Source organism: Protopterus annectens, chromosome 13.part0 (genome assembly GCF_019279795.1).
Source record: "Protopterus annectens isolate FY-2018-M chromosome 13.part0, PAN1.0, whole genome shotgun sequence".
NCBI classification, from domain to species: Eukaryota; Metazoa; Chordata; order Ceratodontiformes; family Protopteridae; genus Protopterus; species Protopterus annectens.
Genome location: NC_056747.1, coordinates 290,582,438 through 290,600,343, shown reverse-complemented (window position 1 = coordinate 290,600,343; position 17,906 = coordinate 290,582,438). Strand labels below are relative to the sequence as shown.

Sequence of the window (17,906 nt, the reverse complement as noted above, 5' to 3'; positions counted from 1 at the left end):
TGCTAGTTTTGCTGGATACGAGTTCTGTTTGTATTTGTTGTCTGTCAAGGTGTTTAGGAAGCTACATAGTGAAAATAAGTACATTCTGGAGAATGCACTTTATAATTTCTTCACAGCTAAAGAAAATATGTTTTGTCTCTGGTAGGTTGTATGCAAGAGCATTATGCCTTCATATCACAGCTCCATGGTCCTGGGTTCTTTAAATGTCTTCTACTGGTGGACTGTGGAGAATCTGCATGTTGTATACAGTCACACTGCACTGCCTTTTCCAGTGTACACCAATTTCTTCCTATCCCCTAGAGTACGGGATGATTGGCAAAATACTAAATTGTCCTCATGGAGGTACATTTTCCCTTGCCCCTGTGGCGTGAGTCTTGGCTGAAGAGTCCAAAAAAGACCAAATTCACAATGATGGTTACCTGTAGCATGCAGGAGTAAAGTACAGTTGTATACACTTACCATAAATGTAGATGTTCGACTTTATTCACTGGTGCAGTCATTACATTTGGGTAATCTGCTGGCAGGGGGCCCTCAGTTGGCCTGAATTCCAAAGTCTTGGGTCCTGCATCAGTTGCTGTCTCCTCTTCCATGACGTCAGGTCATCAGGGGTACAAAACAAGCAGCTGATGCCATTTTGTTTAGTTTTTCTTGCCCCAGATGTCAGGTGCCCCCAAAAAAGGTAGCATATATATATATATATATATATATATATATATATATATATATATATATATATATATAAAAACTATATATACATGCATCAATATAAACTTTACCTTCATCTACAAGCAAATACACCACATAGGTTGTAGAAGATAGAGAAGGAAAGATAAACTCCAGAAAGAAAGGGGGATGGCGGGCGAGTAACCTGGTGTGCAACAGTGAATACACTCTAACATCTACATTTATGGTGAGTGTACACAACTGTACTATGCTCTTCATGTGTCACTGCTGCAGTCATTACATTTGGGTAGAATCCCAAACTATGGTTGGCAGGCTGGAGCTAAACAGCATTAGGTGGGGCTATAAGGCCCTGCAGAACTGCAGTGGCAAAGCCTGCCCTGGACTTAGGGTAGAGAGGCAAATGATAATGCTTTGTAAAGGTGTGAACAGAACTCCAAGTAGCAGCCTCTAGAATGTCTTTGGTTGGTACCCCTCTGAGAAAGGCTGCTCAAGTAGCTGCAGCTCTGGTGGAATGAGACCTAATGCCCTTGGGCACAGGTTTACCATGGTGTAAGTAGCAAAAACGAATGCAGTGGCTTATCCACTTTGAAATGGTCTGCTTTGAAATAGCCTTTCCTTCTGATCCTGCAGCATATGTCACTAGTAATTGCTCAGTTTTTTCTTAGAGCTTTAGTTCTGCTCAAGTAGAATCTTAGCTGTCTGTGTACGTCCAAGGAATGCAGAATTCTCTCCCACTTGTTCTGCGGATTTGGATAAAAGGTTGGCAGATGAATAGTTTGGTTAAGAGCCACACTGGAAACCACCTTAGGCATATATGTTGGATTTGTCCTCAGAGACACCCTGTCTGGGTGAAATATGATAAAAGGCTCCACAGCCATGAGGGCCTGTAGCTCAGAGACTCTTTCTTGCTGAAGTAATTGCTAGTAGCAGAGCTGTTTTCCATAAGAACTTTATATCAGCAGTAGCAGCTGGTTTAAATGGAGGCAGGGTGAGCTTTTCCAACACATAATTGAGGTCCCATGCAGGTATTGGTGATCTTCTAGGAGGCCTTAATTTTTTGGCTCCTCCAAGATACTGCTTTAGTAAAGGATGAGAAAAAATTGGTGGCTCTGTATTGTAATGAGCAGAAATGGCAGAGGCATGGATTTTAATTGATGAGAAAGATAGGCCTTTGTCAAGCATAGCATCTCAGACAAGTATTGTAATATCTGAGGAATATTTGGTTCTGCTGTATCAGTTCCTTGCGCTCGATTCCAAGCAAAGAATCTCTTCCATTTATCAGCATAGGATTTTCTAGTACTAAGCCTTCTGGCTACCAAAATGACATCCATCACAGCTTTAATGAGAGGTGTTGTCTGTATAACTACATGATCAGCCATGCTGCCAGGTTTAGTGTCTGGAGTTGATTGTGCAGATCTGATTGTTTTGCTGGGACAGTAGTTGAGGTCTTTGAGGTAAGGTCCAAGCTGGGTATTGAGGCAAGGTCCTTAGGATTGGGTGCCAGTATTGGCGGGGCCAGTCCGGGGCAATTAGTATCATCTTTGGTTTCTCTTGTCTGACTTTTAGGAGGACCTTGGGAAGAAGAGGCAGAGGAGGAAAGGCGTAAACTGATAGGTTTTTCCAACTGAAGGATAGGGCGTCCACTTTCCATGTTTGTCTGTGATAAGTCCTTGTGCAGAATCTTTTCAATTGATAATTTTGAGGAAAGGCAAATAGATCTATGTCTGGGATCCCCCATTTCTCTGTTATGCTGAAGAGTTGTGGATCTAGTTTCCACTCGTGAGGATCCATAAGGTTTCTGGTTAAATTGTCTGCCAGAGAATTCTGTTTTCCTGGCAGGAATTGAGCTTGAAGATGTATTTGCTAAGTCAAAGCTCTGTCCCACAGTGCCATGGCTAATCTGCAAAGGGAGTATGAATGCGTGCCCCCCTGCTTGTTTATATACCACATGACCGTGGTGTTGCCCGTCTTTATCAGTAGTTGACCTGGATGAAGTAAATCCTTGAAGGCTGTCAGGGCATTTTGAACAGCTAGCATCTATTTCTGGTTGATATGTAGATGCATTTGTTTTGGGGTCCATATACCCTGAATGCATCTTCCCACCATGTGGGCCCCCCAGGCATAATCTGATGCATCTGTTATTAAGGTTTGGCTGGCAGGGGGTAGAGTAAAGGCCTGTCCCATGTTTTGGCGACATGCCTTTGCCCACCATAGAAACTCCTGTTGTAGGCAGGGAATGAGAGGAATCAATGTTTCCAGACTGTGACAATGTTGACTCCATAAACTTTTCAGCTACCATTGAAGTTTCCTCATATGCAGTCTTGCATATGGAATCAGTAGGATGCAGGATGTCATGAAGCCCAGAGCCTGCAGAATTTGTCTTGCAAACAACTGGGTCTTTGATGCCATCAGTTTGAAGTAAGTAGTCAGTTGCCGTTGCTTGTCTGGCGTGAGGTAAACCATCTGGGCAGTTGTATTCAAGCTTGCACCCAGGAATGTTATCTTTTGAGAGGGTACCAGTTGTGATTTCTTTTCGTTTATTGTGTACCCTAGGCATGTTAGAAGCCTTTTCACAAACGCCAGGTGTTGAAGAAGAATGTCCTTGTTCTCTGCTTGAATGAGACAGTCGTCCAAGTAAGGATATATTTGTATACTTCTTTGTCTGCAAAATGCAATTACTGGTGCCAGGCACTTTGTAAAGACCCTGGGCGCAGTAGATAAGCCAAAGAGCAGTGCAGAGAATTGGTAATGCATTAAGCCAGCCTTGAATCTGAGGCATCTTCTGCACGATTGCCTTATTGGGACATGCAGGTTTGCCTCTTTTAGGTCTAATGTCACCAGCCAAGCATTCTTGCCCAGCATGGGCAGAAGCTGCTGCAAAGTCAGCATTTTGAATTTTGGAATGTCCAGGTATGTGTTCAAAACCGATAAATCCAGTACTGGCCACCAGGTCCTGTCCTTTCTGGGTACCAAGAACAGTCGAGTAAAAACCTTTTTCCTGTTCTGGTACTGGCTGAATGGCCCCCATATCCATGAGGGACGTAACCTGTTTCTGTGCCTCTGCCCATTAATGTTTTGGCAGATCTGGCCAACCGTTTGCCACTGGCAGAGTATGGAAATGGAATCTATATCCCTGTGATACTCTGTTTAGCACTCACTTGTCCTGGGTTAATAACTGCCAATTTTGAGCAAAAAGTGCTAATTTTCCCCCAAGGGTGCTGCCAAAAGATAAGCGCTTGGTTTATGCAGAAGGAAGTCATTGGGACTGTTTTCTGTAGGTTTGTGCTTTATCTCCTCCAGATTTGGAGGTAGAAATGCCCCATTGCTTTGACCTGTATGAATCTTGTGCCTGGTATCTGGAACCCTTAGGGCGTCTGGATTTGCCCCTTTGAGCTCTGTCTGACACAGGAAAAGACCAATCGTTTGTAAGCCAGTGTCTACTGAATCTTGGTGGCTGCACTTGTAAGAAGTCTTCATAGACTTAGCTTTGTCTTCCATTTTCTTTAAAACCTCTTCTACCTTAATACCAAACAGAGTACCATGCTGTAAAGGTGCATCTAGTAATTTAGCTTTAACATGATCAGGCAAATTTTGTTCCTTTAGCCAGGCATGCCTCCTAATCACAGTTCCAGTAACTGCGGCCCTGCAGGAGGCCTCTAAGGAATCAAAACCACATTGCAAAGTATGCTTTCCAACCTGTTCAGCTGCATGCAATAATTCCTGCAATTCTTTATTTTCTGCGCATTCAGAAATCAACATCATTTTCTGTTTCAGCAATCCCATAACGTTGTTGACACTTGAGCATATGAAACTGGCAGTTTAAGGCCCTAATTGCCAAGGTTGCAGATGTATAAACCTTTTTCCCCCTCTAGCCAGTGCCCTTGAATCTCTGTCAGAAGGGGTAGGATTTTTTGCTGTTGAGGCTTTAACTCCCTTTGGACCTTGTGAAATAGTTTCAGGATCAGCAGCAGGGTTTCTAAATAAAAATTTATGTGAGTCAGGGACCCTGTAATATCTGTCAGGCTTGCTGGGAGCCGGAGGTAAGGAGTCAGAGGTCAAGCTTGATTCCAAACACACATCATCCACAATGTCTAAAACAGGGGGTATGGCTAAAGGCCTGTGCTGAGGGAGAAGGATGAAATCCCTAAGCCTCTTTTTTGATTCTGAGAAGTCTTGACTCTCCCAGTGAAATTGCTCGATCAAAGTATGCAAGGTTTCTCCAAATGAATAATCCTCAGGAGGTGATGCACATGGTATAGACTCCTCTGCATCATAATCTTCATAGGGAGGTATAGATAATTCCTGATCAGAAGAAATAGAAACCTGATCTGAAGATTCATAATCAGTGTCTTGCCTAGGCCTCTTATCTAGATGGGGATGGGAACCCCTGATCAAGGTAATAAGGTCTTCAGCCATTTTGATCATCTGTTTTTTAGGCATAGAGGCCTGTGCAAGTGGCGCATGCATTTTTTTAGTTTTAGAAGTTGCTTTTGTCTTTGGTTTTGCAGCGGTCGTCGGTTTGATATAAAAATGTTGAGGTCTGAATACACCCTCAGAAGCCGGTGCCTGCTCAGCGGCTCTGGACCTATCCGAGGGTCCAATACTTTGAGTATCTTGCGGTATGCCGGACTCCACATGGGTGTCGGTAGGGGCCTGCAACTCGAAAGTAGCAGGTATCAGGGGCTGCGAAAGCGCCTCACTGAGTACCGGCGATGGGCTTAGGAGAAGCTTCGTCGTCGGTTTTGGACCTCGACTGTCTCTCTTTGTCCTTTTCTTTGCGTTTTTTATGTACTCTGGTAGTCGGATTGCTATCCGACAACATTTCTGGGTAGTTAAAGCAAAAATATACCGACGCTTAACAGTGCTTTGGTTAAATCTAGCACAAAACCAACAGCCAAGCACGTTGTGATCAGGGCCTAGGCAAGGAATACAGTATAAATGGAAATCCTTATGAGGTATTTGCTTCCCACAAGTAATACAATTAACTTTTTCTGACATCAGTATGGAGCAAGAAAAAAGTTTCCCAACGGGGTACTTAGCTTTAGTGAAGACTTCGGTTCTGAAACTCAAACTCGAATATTTCAGGAGTTGGCTGACCGGCACTTGCGAAATGCTTCTGCTTCTGGCACCGAGCGGCAAGAAAGACTAAAGAAAATGGCGTTGTCTGCTTGTTTTATACCCCTGATGACCTGACATCATGGAAGAGGAGACAGCAACCAACGCAGGACCCAAGGCTTTGGAATTCAGGCCGACTGAGGGCATCCTGCTAGCAGATTACCCAAATGTAATGACTGCAACAGTGAAACACGAAGAACATTTTGCTTTATGCATTTTACTCTTGGAATGGGAACAAGGGGTACGCCTGCTTGCAGTAGCTTTCCAACACTGTTTAAATGCACTGTGTCAGCACTCCATCCTTGACCCTAAAACTTCATCTCCAATGAAAGAATTCATTCAACTGTAGGATACTGGAATGAGATGGAAGTAACTGGAATGAATGTTTTTTTCTGTTAATAACCCAGAACTGTGCTGAACAGGTGCCAGGTGAAAATCTGTCATCTGCTTTGCAGATGGTGAAGTACGTTATTGTTTAATGGTTAATGTTTTTTTACAGTTACTTTGGCAAGTCTGAAGTTTTTTGAGACTTTATGTTTTGAAGGAACATTTCTAAAGTTTTCAGATTTTCTGAAGTACTGCTGTTTAGTTGTAGTTTTGAGGCTTTTTCTGAAGTAACATTTTGGGATGACGTTTTTACTGTTGCTGTATTGAAGTTAGATTTTCTGAAGTACTGCTGCTCTGTTGATGTTTTTTGAAGCTTTTCCTGAAGTAATGTTTTGAATGAACACTGGTACTCTGTAGTTTGTTCTGTAGAATACATGCAGTCTGACTGCTGATATGGCTGCTCTAGGACTTTGGAACTTTAACTGTTGTCCCCCCATTAATGGTGGCTCACCAATGAAAACTGATATGACTGTAGGATACTGGAATGAGATGGAAGTAACTAGAATGAGACTGGAATGAATGCTTTTATTGAAGTGAAACTTCTTATGGAACGGTGCGCGAACTTGGAGTGAAACTTATAAGTGAAATAGAAGTACATTGGTCAGGTGGAGTTTGATTTCTTTACTCTACTTTAGCTTTTCAACCACACAGACACACGCACACACAGAGACACAGACACACGTACACACAGACGCACACAGACACACAAAGAGGGGCAGGAGATAGTAGATCAAAGAGTGACAGCAATCTTATGCGAGTGAATGCGTGCATGAAAGGAGAAGAGTGTGTGTGAGAGAAATCAAGAGACAGTGAGAGCGACCTTCTGTGAGTAGATGTGTGCATGAAAGCAGAACAGTGTATGCGTGATTAACAGAAAGAGACAGTTGGACCGATCTTCTGAGTGAAAGCATGTATATGAAAGCAGAAGAAACTGTGTGTGTGAGAGATAGACAGTGAGAGCAATCCAACAAGATTGTGTGTGTGGCAGACAGTGAGTATTAAGTGCAAGCGAGTGTTCCCCTGGCAGCAGTGAAGAGGTTTGTGCATACCTTTCAACCTCTTACAGCAAGAAATTTGTTTTTGCACTTCCTTACAGAAGTTTCACTTCTAATGCACATGGTGACCACTCACCTACTTTTTTTGTTAATTACCCAGAATTGTGAGGTGCCAGTCTTTTTTTTTTAGTTAAGAATGCTTTGTTATGTACAGATGTCAACAACAGCCAAATACCATCACCAGTAACAGTGCTGACAAATGTAACAGTCTGTAGAAATTTTTTTAATATTCTGGAATACTGGATAACAGTAACAGTGATATGTATATCAGCACTGATAAATATATCCAATGTTTCTGCACTTATATTTGGATTCTCCTGAATAACATGAACTGAAACAGTATTTTCCTCCTGAACAGTATTAATATTCTGTAATGTTGGATATTTAACCTGAGTTTGGTACTCAGTGTCTGTACTGCAAAGACTTTCTGTATCTCTGCCCAAACAAACTTAACTGACTGCGTCTGAAGTATTTTTTAATACCAAAACCCTATAATGTTCTACATACCTCTTTAGCCTTGGTTTCTAAGCCTTGTAAGATCTGTTTGTTTTCACTGTTTGTTTTCAAAGTACTGCACATTCTGTTCTTATAAGCATTTTTGACTTGAAGGTTATTTTATTTACTGAAGCCGTATGCAAACTGTGAAAGCCTGCTTTAATATGACCGCATTTCTAAACTCATGCAAAAAAAACTATTTTTGTACATTTAAATATCTAATCTAACACCAAACTCCTTCCTTCTACAGGGAATCCCTATCCATGAAAATTCCATTCTGAAACCTGACCATAACAACTTCTACTTGACCCAAAAATTCCATCCCTAGTCCTCAAAAATGAATTGCCTGCCTACAATGCACACATTTCATATTTTACCTCTAAAACAGCACTGCTCTCTTTCTTAGCATAACTTATGGCTTCTGCACAGCTTCTGCATAGCCTCTAGATGCATACTGTAGCCATGGCCCCACTCCATTTACCCAACAAACAGATACATTAAAACTAGTTCTCATAGCAAATACAAGCTAGTTCTCATAGCAAATACAAGCTAAGGGTATGGAGGACATGGGTATGTTACCTGTTAATGTCTTTGTACATATTTTGGTAAACCTGCATGACTCTACATATGTTTATGTATGTACACATGTATGCAAATACTTGGCTAGCTTTAGAGGTTCCACATCAAGCATGAAATTACATAAAATTCCATTTGAGGGGAACTTCAGTTTTCTACACCTCCTTGTTTACGAGTGGAAATTGTGATCCAGTCAGTGATATGTGTGAAGCCCGACCAAAACAACTCTGCTTAGGCAGAGCTGTGGTAAGGAAGTTTGTTGTCTTAACTGATGTGGGCATTTCATGTCCGCTGGTCATGTCTCAACCAATGCCAGCCCTATGCCAACACTGCTTCAGCCCAGTGCCAGCCCAGCCTACCATCTTAGTATTATGATGAAATTTTAAAAGTACATTTTTTTTCTCAGTGTTTGACTCAGTGTCTGTCAACATTCAAACATTCCTTTACTGCTCGTAAGCGTATTTGTTCTTCCCCTGCTGGACATCCCCAGCACAGAGGCAAAAGCCAACCAGAGTAGCCATCATTTAAATAGAGATGGGGGTAAGTCTGTGACCCTACATGCATCTCAGCACTGAAAATTCCACCCTCACTTACAGTTTAATTACACCACAAGGTTTCTTTTTTTCCTATAGTATGATAAACCGTTTACTGATTTTCATGTAATAAAATAATTGAAGGCAATAACTTGGGAGTGGCTTTCACGGGGACTGACCTACCTGTGGGTATAGCTTAAATAGGGATGTTTCAGAAGTATGGTGTGGGTGGGGCTTAAGGCAACCAGACGTACTACTTTGCCTAGGAAGCCATCTCAGCTAAGGCTGGCCCTTGCTCTAAAATTATCACTACTGAAGTCTCTTTACTGAGGAATTAATATTTTCTATAAAGGCTGTAGGTACTGCTCCCACAAACTCTTTTTCTAATACACCTTTATTGAATTATCACTTGTGACATAGGCAAACTTACATTTAAGTAATCAAACTGTATTAACACATTAACAAACATTATACTTCACATATATTGTTATATCATATAACCTAAGCAGCACTACATAAATTATTCAATTCCTGACCCTTTTTTTTAAAAGAAGAAACATCTTTATTAAACCATCACTTATGACATAAGCAAGCATACATTTATATAAATGAAAACAAACCACACTGACCATAATCCTAGTTGCAAGCATTTTACATCACAAACAATACTGACAACTCCCAGTTGCAGACATTATACATTACTTGTAATCTACCCAATAATTTTCAAAAATTAAATAGCTCATTTAAGTCCTGCCTTCTTTTAAACTTCATTCCTCCCCTGTATGTATTGTTCATACAATTTCCATTTTTTCCCTATGCAGTTTGCTCCTACCCTTTTCTAAATATTTCAATTACAATTGTTTTATCTCTGTTACTATATTCACTACTTCTAATATAGTTAGTTCAGATTTTGATTTCCATTTTTTTGTAAATGCTTTTTTGGCAGCCACCATAATTAGACATAGCAAGGCCTTATCTAGGCAATTCCGATTCTGTATCATAGCTCATAAAATGATCTTCCTCATCACACCAATCTGTCCACCCAGCATCTCTGACAGTGCATCCTGGAAGGAATCTTTAAAGTTTGCCAACTCACTGCACTCCCAGAAAATATGTTCCCAAGTACCTCTTTCTTCCCCATCACACCTCCAACATTTACTGTCTAACTGAAGAAAAATTCTCTAGAGTCTGCTTGGGGTATAAAAATATCTATGTAAACATTTCCAAGCAAAAATCCTAAACCTTCTAGATTTTGTTGCATATTTGGGAGACATACATGTATCCTCACACTGCTTCTTTGTGAATTGCTTACCCAATTTCTCTTCCCAATGCTTTCTAAGCTCCTCTGATTGATTCTTATAGTCATCATGCATTATGTTATATGCTCTACTAAGTATTCCTTTTTTAATAGCAGTTTCTACTCTAGATTCTACTAAAAACACCACCAGTGCTTCTATTTCATTTAGGACACCCCATTTCTTTCTCTTTGCCTATACTCTGATATCAATCCTTGATAAGGAAGGCAATCTCTAACCTGCAGTTCAAACAAATTCTTGGCCTCTTCCCATTCTATTACCTTTCCATCTCTAGTTATTTGCTCCCAATACCTTGGGTTCCTTTGCCTGTTTTCTCCAATATATTCCAGCCCCCCCACTTGCCTACTGTCTATATTCCTAATTGCAGTTATCCCTACTGGCAGAATCTCCTTTCTCCATCCCTCTTTCTTACAACTTCTACTTTGGTTGTTAAAAATATGCCTAACTTGTGCACAAGACTAAAGGGTCTAAAAACATTTTGACTGCTTGTATCTTACTATCAATATCCATATAACAAAGCTTCCATTTTCTCAGTTTTTGTATTATCTTTTGTTTAGTCCCTTCCCAAATATCCTAAGCTGCCACACCAGAATCATTTTTAATCTATACTCCTAAATAATTCATTTTATCATGTCCCCATAAATATGGATATTGCTGAACCAATTTGTGTGGGTACATAATTTACAGCTATTGCCTTTGTTTTAACTTCATTAAATTTTGTATCCTGAAAAGATTTGAAACCGTCTCAAAATGTTCCACAACACTGTAATGTCTCTCTCTGATTTTGATAGGTATAACATTTTATCATCTGCAAACAGAGCCAGTTTTTCTTGACTACCATACCAATTATACCCTTGAATTTCGGAGTCCCTTATTTTCTTTGCCTGTGGTTCTAAATATAATGCAAATAACAAAAGGAAAAGAGGACATCCCTGCCTGGTTCCTCTGCTCAAGCAGAAATAATGAGAGAGGTGCCCACCCACTTTAATTTTCGCCTCCGATTCCTCACATATCCTCCTAATCAACTTTATATTTTTTTTCAGGAAATGCAAATGCTTCTGTTGCCCTGCTCATAAAGTCCCAACTTACTCCATCAAATACTTTCTCTACATCAAGATCCACTAGCAACGATGGTATTTTCTTATATTCTGCTTCCCTGTGGATCATCAAAGTTCAGTTAATGTCATCAAATATTTGCCTCCCCTCCACAAAACCACATTGATCCATAGCTACCAATTTTGGCATTACTTTTGTCACTCTCTTAGCCATTACAGACATGAACACTTTATAATCCTGGTTCAGTACTCAAATGGGACTGTATGAAACTGGGTCCGATTGATCTTTACGCTCTTTAGGTATTACAGCTACCACTGCTTTCTTCCACGATGCTGGTACTATTAAATTATTGTTAAACAAAAACTTCCAGATCTTTATCAGTTTTTTTCCCTCCAAGCTTTCAAACTTCCATGGAAATACCATCTATTCATGGGGACTTTCCCGTATATTAGATATACATCACAATTTTTATCTCATCTCCTCCTATCCTAGCTCCCACAAAATTCTTGAGATACCAATGTATTTTTCTCAAGCCAGGTCTGGCCAAGGGCACCAGCATAACAAAGGCTAACAGCTCAGTACCTCCATAAATGTTTGTGTTGTCATATAAGTCTTTTAGGCCAAGTGGCAAAAAGAATTCCTCCAAACTAGGAACTTTCTCTTGTGGCAGGAACAGCCTGCTTGCTTCTTTCCAGCACTGGTCTCAGAAAAGTCTTCAAGGTTACAGATGTTAAGTTTGATTTTAGCATGTTATGGGAGATTCCAGGATAGGTAAAGTAGTAGGCAGTGTACTGCAATGCTGGTGACTGAATCAGGCACTCACCTAGGAAGGGGTAGCTATATAGAGTCTTGAGGTGGATGGATACTGGGAGTATGCATTTTGCTAACAAGCTGGCTTTGGTAGAAAGATCAAAGGGGAATGAAGTGAAGTGGCCATTCTCCTGCCCAGCTTGAAATTTAAAGGCACAAACTGGGGCTTTTCTAATAGCACACACAGACAAGTATCCCTTAATACAGGAGTCACCATTATTGCATCTTGTGAAAACAGGAGAATCAGGATTTGTAATAGTAACACTTTGTGCTCCATTACTTTTAATTGCTTATTTGGTCTGAAAGCAGTTTCTTTGACATCAACTGCAGTATGGAATAAAACCTTCATCTTAGTTCCTCCTTTGGAAATCTTTCTATGGCCCCATAAATAGAAGTGCAAAAAGGCTACCCTACACTTGCATGACATTTGTTGATTCATATTGCTTTGGTTGAATCTGACAGGTCAAGGTGATGTTTTTATAAAAGAAAGTTTAATATACCGGACACTTTTCAACTTCCTCAAACGTGCATTTTGTGCAGTTTGGTGTGTGTTTTTGGTTAGGCTAGACTTGTTCGTCTTTCTTTGTGAAGATGGGTGTTTTTGCATCTATTACTTGGCTATCAAATTAATAAAATAAGGTTCAGCAGCTGAGGTGGGTTATGTATAATTTTAATGATGGAAAAAATGTACAAGTCTTCTGAATATCCTCAGTGATCTATTTAAATAGATCAAGAAAGCACCTCAACCCTGAAATAAGCATCCACAACAGTCTGGTGGACCTCCTCATGGATGGAGCACAGCCTGAGCTAAGCTGCCATATGGAGGTACATTTGTATGTGCTACAGGCCATTCTCAACCATCCTGAAAATGCAGTACTAAAAGCTTCCTCCGGCACCTTTACATTAAGACAAGGGGATGCATTTCACCAGAGTATGGCAATTAGCCAAAATATGCTTGTTTGACTTGAGGCTTTCAGCCAGTTTGTCAAATTTCACTATCTTCCACTAGATTGCTGCTTTAAGGGGTATTACATTAAACCCCAAGGTACAGCCCCTAGTCTAGGAGGAGTGTGTGTGTGTGTGTGTGTGTGTGTGTGTGTGTGTGTGTGTGTGTGTGTGTGTAGGTGTATGTGTTCACACACAAACACACGAGTGTGTACATAGGGCCTTGCCACTCTCAGAAAATAACTGGCTTGGTAATGTAGCAAATGCAGTTTCAGTTTTCTAAAACATGCATCTGTAAGGCTGGCTATTAAAGAACCACTCAAGATCCAGGATTTTCTATGGATTGTTCCATTAAATTCTAGAAATGAGACAGAATGCAAACCCACAGATTCAAAGCAGAAAAAGAGTAAATCCTTTTTCCAAACCCATCTGGAGTCTTTCATTCTGTTCACAAGAAGACTGGCCAAGTACGAGTATTTTTGATACCACAACTAGATCACATGCTATCATGGGAATGTGGGATACGTGGCAACAGCAGAAATCTACTGGGCAGTGGCCACTACAAAAGTATGCCTTTTTTACGTTGAATAGGTTCATAGGAGATTACTAGGCTAATGGCTTAAGGGCCCTTACAAGCTGCCTAGCCAATATAACCCAATTTTATGGCCTGAATCCCAGCATTCTGGGCAGCAAACATTGTTTCCTTAGTAATAATCTCTGAACTCTTAGTGGAGAAGGAAAAAGGACAGTGGGATAATCGAACATGGACATCTTAAAGCAGATCACCAATCAAGAACAGATATCTTGATCCTGAAGGTTTATTCAAAGAAGGGTTCCGAAGAAGGGGAATTAGGAGCGTAGAAGCTACCATCCCTACCAGTCTCAACAGAAGGTCCTCTGCCCCTTCAGAATTGACAACTCATAGATAAAACTTGCATCACCCCCAAACAGGACACAGAGTGGTACAACAGGCCACACACACCCTCTACAAAAATCAATGCATTACAAATCAAAAAGGCTGCTGTATCACAATACTGTACATCTGATGCTACTTCAGCTTCTCTTACCTCAGCCTTTTCCTTTCTATGCAACTTTGCAATAAGCTGCATGCACACTTACACACAGTACAATCAAAATGTACAATGACAATACACCTGGCATGATTCATGTGATGGTGAAATCTGAGGTTTGACTTGTTTAGCAGAAGGGTGTAGGGCTGCCCCAATGACAAAACTTACAACAGAAGTCTCAGACAAGTCAAAATAACAATAAAGGTACCTAAATAACACTTTTCTGTAGAATGGACGATGTGAACACATGCATCTTTAAACAAATAAGAATGCATTTTTCTCTAGATCACAGGATATGAGGATCAAACTGCTCACCAGAAGACCAGGGCCTTACCAGGAAGGACAGTGACATAGTTTCATCTTTACTGCATATACTCAATGAGCAGGAGACAAAAGGGATACTGCCATCACGGTAAGCATACACACATGCATGTTTTTTCAGTAAAATACTAAATTATGTACTCAGCACAGTTAAGATTCATCACTGTGTGCATGTGCACACAACTGCACTAACAGCAAAAAGATGTACAGAATGAATATAGTCAGCATGTGCACATACATGCACTAAATGCAGCACACTGATCAACTCAGTGCTAAGAATACATCACTGTCCGCATGTACATACACCTGCAGTGAAACAGTTCATTGATGCACACTACAAAAACACTGTACCACTGTGTACACTTACATACACATGGAATGACAGCACACTGAGATGTACAGCATGGATAGACAAGTACACATACATGCACTGTCACATGTTGATTTGTTCACAACAGAATGTATCACTGTTTGAATGTACATACACCTGCCCTGACAATAGCACACTGATGCACATAGCAGAAAGGCACAGTACTGTATCACTGTGTACATGTACATACATATGCAGGGACAACACTCACATGTGCAGTACAGATGAGACTGCATCATCCTGAGAAGGTCTGGATGCTTGCACTAACAGCATACTCAAGTGTATAGTGTAGAAAGACTGTTCTGCATGCATGTAAATGCACCTGACTTGAAACAGCATATTGAGATGAGAATACTCAGATTGCACTACTGCATGTGCACATGGAAGACGTTTTGAATGTTCAAGCAATACCATAACATCAACCACAAACAACAGAACATCGACTGCTTGTAGTACAGTAGAAAAACCTGCCTCTCTTACAGGGCCCACTTTAAAACCAGGCCTCAAGAGTCTTGGAATGAGCTTTGTTGAAAAATGTTTAATGCATATATACATATGCAGTGCTGACAGCAAACACAAGTACAACAGAGTTCACACTGACAATGCATGTATGATGTACACAATACAGTTAAGCTTTATCAGTGTGTCAATGTGTAGACAGCTACACTGAAAACAGCAGAGAAATGTAAAGCATGAATAGACTGTGCTTGTACACATACAAGCACTAAAAGCAGCAGACTGATTCATTCTCTACTAACAGAATGTATCACTGTCTATTTGTACATAAACTCTGTAGTGATAAAACTCACTGAGGCATACAGTACAAAACCCTGTACCACTGCATACAAGTCCATATACGTGGACTGACAACACATTGAGATCTACAGCATGAACAAGTACTCTACTGCACACACTACTTATAGACTGTTTCACTGTGTGTCTACATCTACATGGACACTGCACTAATACATACAGTGTAGTTAGACAACACCGCTGTACACATACATATTACCTGCAATAAAAAAAAAAACAGATGTACAGTACAGATAGGCTGCATCAGTGCATGAACCAACATCTGTGCAGACATAGGTTCATAGGTAAGTACCACGCTAGCTGCCCTGGCAAGCCATTATAAGCCTAGCCGATTTTCCCTTTTGGAGCTCAAATTAACCTATCCCATTTAGTGTTAAGACTGGCCTTACCCATAACAAGGTTGATAACTATACATTACTCCTAATGAGAATAACTGGAATCATAACATAGATAATTTGAGGGGACCAATGCATCGGATAAAGCATTTAGGAGCTGCCTCTGTCCATTAGCAGTACAGGAGGAAGTCCTGGGCTAAATTTTCTATTTCCCTTCCATAGATCCAAGTTGCTCTTGAATATACACAGGGATGAGCTTTGTTTTACACAGATGGGAAGTTTGCTCCAGTGCAGTGGAATCCTCTGCAAGATATACTTATTCCTCAAAGCCATTACGTTGATGCTGCAGAAGAGGTTTTGGTCCCTATACTCAGTATTTATGATGCCATTTGACTTGCTGACTTGCAGTAAAACCAGCAGTAACGGGTGGGAGGATGCCTTGCGTGCTTCAACACAGGTCATCTATCATCAGTCTCCGGATACACACAGTGACAGGGCTTTAAGTCAGTCCATGTAGGACATAGTGTTCAAGCCTTTTAGCAAGGTATATCTGTGGGTATTCCAGTTGTTGCATGTGCCAGGACAAATACCTGACAAAGGTGGCACTGCACTCAATGGTTGGCCTAATGAGGGCTGAGTAAAGGGGGACTATGACATCTCTAGATCTAGACACAATCCCTTTGTTTATAAGCTGTGCAATACAGAAGGACATTCTTAGGACAACAGCTCACTGAGATACCAACCTATGAATCTATTCAATACCATCATTATGTATAAGTACAAACACCAACACAAATACAACATATGTACACTACAGATAAAACTATAACACCAAGTGCGCGTGAACTTACCTGCATTGACAAAAGCAGCATGTTGAAGCATACATTACAAACTAAGTCACAGTGCCTGCTAATATATTTCCGCATTCAGAGATGCACTGAACTCCAAACACAACGTGACAATTTGAACATGCTGGTAAACTATTCCAAGGACTGTCAGGGGAATGCTGCAGGTGACTCACCATTCTCACATCACAAGAAAAAGGCAAACAAAGGGTAGGGGAGTGGATGAGAAAGGCAAAAAGACCAACCAGACTGAAAGAATAAGACACATGCACACATGAGCAAGTCAGCCTTGAACCTCAGGTATAAAGATGCAATAACTAATTCTATTTTAAATGCATTATTTTTGAGCAACACACTAGGTTGTACTAGAACAAAAAGGAAGTTTTGAGTTTTGCAGATAAAATAGTGTTAGGGATGAATGACTATGTGAGATCAACCTACACAGTCAGGTAATTGAACCTACAAATGTTCAGCCTTTGCTGAAAACCTGAAAAGACTCTAGAAGTGAAGAACTCTGGATCATATATAAAAATAGATTTCCAGGCATTAAGCTTAAATATGCACCTATTTTAACACTAACTATTGCTGCTCCTTTACAGCAGGAGTGATAGATGTTCACCTAAACATCTTCAAACAAGCATTACAATTTAGTGAAACTGTACTCAGTCAGAGCCAATGTATGCAATTCAAAAAGCATGCAAAGAAATACAGCTCAGACAAGACAAGAAAATAACCCTGGAAAATTCCATACCTGAATGTGCTTACGGCATTCTCTAAACCCCTCTGCAAGCATGGTCACTACATCCCTGTGGTCTTCCAACAGCTGGCGAATCATTTTACAATATCTCTCCTCCATTTCCAAATCAGTGATCTTATAGAAGAGAAGTAGAAACAAAAGTCAATACACTGTTTAAGAACCAGACATTTCAATTCTAACTAGCAGTTCCCCCTATTACTAGTGAGCAAACATTTACCTCCACATTAGAGGGTCCAGAAGTCCATTACTAATGATTATTTTCAGGAGTGCTGTGGAGTTTGCTTCTCCAGTGTCCCTGTTCTCCATCTCAGGAGGTGTAAACATGTCACTGCGTATTTCCTATGCACATTTTCTTTGTTTTCATTCTTGCCACCCTCCCAGTGAAACTACTTCCAATTCTCAATGTAATGAAAGACAAAAAGC

At 40.6% G+C, this 17,906-nt stretch overlaps 1 protein-coding gene across 1 annotated transcript in view; it reads right to left on the bottom strand.

Moving 5' to 3' along the window:
- The window catches only part of LOC122787253 (3-methyl-2-oxobutanoate dehydrogenase [lipoamide] kinase, mitochondrial-like), a 422,261-nt gene that overhangs the window by 168,827 nt on the left and 235,528 nt on the right, over positions 1-17,906 (bottom strand). Inside the window, exon 5 of the mRNA XM_044053859.1 lies at positions 17,478-17,597. Coding sequence (XP_043909794.1) covers positions 17,478-17,597 — 120 coding nt within the window. The remainder of the gene's footprint in view (positions 1-17,477; positions 17,598-17,906) is intronic.